The 3,276-nt window shown below is 58.5% G+C and overlaps 2 protein-coding genes across 2 annotated transcripts; both read right to left on the reverse strand.

Moving 5' to 3' along the window:
* Window positions 1-37: 37 nt before the first annotated feature.
* On the reverse strand, window positions 38-781 carry TRAVEDRAFT_54704 (HET-domain-containing protein; the record flags this gene model as incomplete). Its single annotated transcript, XM_008047650.1, has 2 exons — window positions 38-582; window positions 643-781. Coding segments are annotated over 2 exons (684 nt in total), but the record flags the coding sequence as incomplete, so codon positions are not given.
* Window positions 782-1,923: 1,142 nt separating this feature from the next.
* On the reverse strand, window positions 1,924-3,276 carry TRAVEDRAFT_32537 (small GTPase-binding protein; the record flags this gene model as incomplete). The annotated part of the gene is made up of 5 exons (XM_008047651.1): window positions 1,924-2,527; window positions 2,624-2,758; window positions 2,824-3,021; window positions 3,117-3,158; window positions 3,230-3,276. Coding segments are annotated over 5 exons (581 nt in total), but the record flags the coding sequence as incomplete, so codon positions are not given.

Raw genomic sequence — 3,276 nt, forward strand, 5'->3', positions numbered from 1 at the left:
CAGGGGGACAAACGAAGGGAAGGACGACGTCACGCACGGCAGCGTCCGGTCGATCCTGCAGGAAGCCCTCGCTGACCTTCCGCGCGTCGGATGCGATGATGGTGAGGTGCGCATCGCGGTAGATGCGATGCATGCGAGCGAGCTCGCGCCGCTTGTCCTGGCCCGAGTCCTGTATTATGCACAGCGTGTCCGCCCACAGATATTGCATCCCGAGCTCGTGCGTGACGTAGATCGCGTCGCGGATAGTCTGCGGTAGGTTCGCAGGATTGATCCCCGCAGTGTAGACGTGCACGTTGGAGGTGAGAGTGCTGTGTGGTTGCGGCTCGCCCCAGACGTAGCTGAGCGCGCAGTACTTGCCGCGTAGGCCGTCCGTCGGGGCGAGACGCGGACGGCTGGGATCGGAGCAGTCGATGAGACGGGTAGGGAGCAGAGCATCGCTCTCGTGAGATGCTAGCAGGGCTCGGCAGCGCGCATGTCCCCGTGCGCACTCGTCGACGCAGTCTTTCGCAAGAGCTAGAGCATGCGGGGATCCGATGTCTAGGACACGGCTTCGCGCGACGACGCACCCCGCCGCTGGGTCTTCTGTCGATCCAGTTTCAGCAAAGCTGCAAGGTCAGAGAAATCCACAGTACGAGAACATACTGGTGCTTGTATACAGGTACCCTTCAAATCGCAGCAAGCCATTTGCACATACAGCCAGTTCTTGAGCGTGGGGAGGGCTAACCTCGTTTGAAGGCGGCTTGATACCCACGATGATCTTCACCGGACTTGCGCTCGGCATAGAGTCGTCGTCCTTGGACCGAGTCGCATACAACAGCCGACACCAAAGGCATCCGGCGTCGGCCTGTGACTTGACCTCTGCCCACGAAGTCGAGTATGCATATCCTCCGCTGTATGAGGAGTCCTTTTGCCTTACAACATGCGTGTGGAAGAGCCCGAGGTGCGCTGCAAAGGGTCCATCCCAGCACGGTTGACAGAGCGCGGACGGTTGTATGTTATCGCTGTGGACATTGCCTTTTGGTGAGTAGGCTATACACTACCAGGTACGCCGATACTGACTTTGCTAAACTTGTACGCGCACTGTCTGCATCCCCGCTTGTGGCTCGCATACGCTCGTTCGACAACCGTGCGATGGCGTCCAGCGACAATCGACACGACATGTCGGCTGCGCGGTCCCCCGAGAGTATTACCGCAAAGCCCAGTTCCGGTGAAGAGTGCATCAAAGAGCCGGAAGGTCGTTTCTGCAGTGAAGCCAAGAGGTGCTAGTCACAGACATGGATACGGGTCATCGACGAAGCGCAGTGTGTATACTCCACGGAGTGATGCGCAGCCTGAGAAATCATCTCTTGTCAGACGAAGCTGTAAGAAGGACGAGAACAACATACTACAGATTCTATACTCCATGACTGCCACTCCACTCCGACAGTGCAGCAACCGGCTTCAGTGGACCCAGTAGCCGTCGGCTTGTTTCTGAAGCCGCTCGCGCACTGCATATCCCCCTCCGATGGACTCCCGTATCAGTCTAGAACGCGCCCTGCGTTGATGAACGAAGTGGAAGCTCGATAGGACGTGGTGACGACTGGACAGGCTGCTGGTGGTCGAGCCATGTTTGAGCATCAGTCTTCGAATTTGCGTGGTCTCCAAATTTCATCCGCTCAATGCATAACAAATGATGTTGAACCAAGGACCAAACCTGCAGCAGTCGTAGCATCATGCATACAGGGCGTTGCCAAGGCGCGAGGAGCCCAGGGATGAAGACAGCCAGAGGTCATGGTGGTAGCGGACCAAGGTGGACCGGTCCGAGTCCCTCGCAAGCTCACACGCATCCCACCACCACGCACTCGAACACTGGATGCACGTCTAGCAGCAAACGAACACCCTCACCATGCACCCATGCAAGAGATCATATGCTCACCGAGCGTGCGATCTACTAAATAGTCTAATTTCCTCCAATCCGACCGAGCGAAAAGACATGGAAAGAAACTCTACGCACGCGCGCCGCGCACCGATCACACACCACTCCGACGCGACAGACGCAGCAGGGCATGCAGACAGAGGAAACGAGAGCCAGGCCGTAGATCGATGTACAAGAGACGACAGAGATGAGAGATATGTCACAGTCATTGCGAAGATAGTACTAGTCGTGAACGTACGCGGGGGTATTACGAACGGTAACGGTGAGCGGACGAAGCGAGGGCCGGGTAAGGGCAGGCGCGTGCACCGCGCGCCCATCCTGGTCGCCGTGAAGGAGCAGGTGCGTGGATGTTGAAAGCGAGATGCCCGGCAGGCCTGGTGCGATACTCGGAAAGGGAAAGCGGGTAACGTAGAGTCCTGGCCAGCCGAGGGAAACACCGGGGATCGCAAAGGCTTAGAGCACGACGCAATGGTGGCTCTTCTTCGCGCCCTTGGGCCGAATGAGGAGCGCAGCACGGGTCGCGTACTGGAACACCTCCCGCACGCCCTCACCCGTCCGTGCCGAGCACTCGAGATAGTGACGGGCACCGATCTTCTGTGCTACCGCCATGCCCTATTCACCAGTCGAAGTCAGCACGACGCAAAGAGGATGGGCTCCGCCGAGACGCATGCAAAGGGCATGGCACAGGTGCACAAAACAACGACGCACCTCCTCGGGAGTGACCGGCCGCTGGTTGGTCTTCCTCAGCTCCTCAATGACCCTGGGGTCCCGCCGGAGATCCTTCTTGCAGCCGACCAGGATGACCGGAAGGCCGGCGCAAAAGTGCATCACCTCGGAAATCCACTGTTGGCGTGTGGAGCGGGCGCGGTCAGAATAGCACGCATATGTCATCGAGGTGCAAGACAGACCTTCTCCTGTACGTTGTCAAGCGAATCGGGCGAGTCCACGGCGAAGCAGATGAGGATGACGTGGGAGTCGGGGTAGGACAGGGGGCGGAGACGATCGTAGTCCTCCTGGCCGGCGGTATCCCAGAGGGCGAGCTCGACGTGCTTGCCATCGACCTCTACATCGGCGACGTAGTTCTCGAAGACGGTGGGGACGTAAACCTGTGGTGATTGTTAGCGCCAGGGAACGCACGCGATCATCGCCACGTCTGCAGGTGCGCGCGGGCAACGCGACAATTAAGAGGTGGACCACTGACCTCGGGGAAGGTTCCCTTGGAGAAGACGATCAAAAGACAGGTCTAGGGAGCGCAGAGTGAGTTGTGAGTGAGCTGTGAGGGAAGTGGTACGATTGTGGTTGAATGGAGCGCACCTTTCCGCAAGCACCATCACCGACGATGACGAGCTTCCTGCGAATTT

This window comes from Trametes versicolor, assembly GCF_000271585.1.
Source record: "Trametes versicolor FP-101664 SS1 unplaced genomic scaffold TRAVEscaffold_106, whole genome shotgun sequence".
NCBI lineage: Eukaryota > Fungi > Basidiomycota > Agaricomycetes > Polyporales > Polyporaceae > Trametes > Trametes versicolor.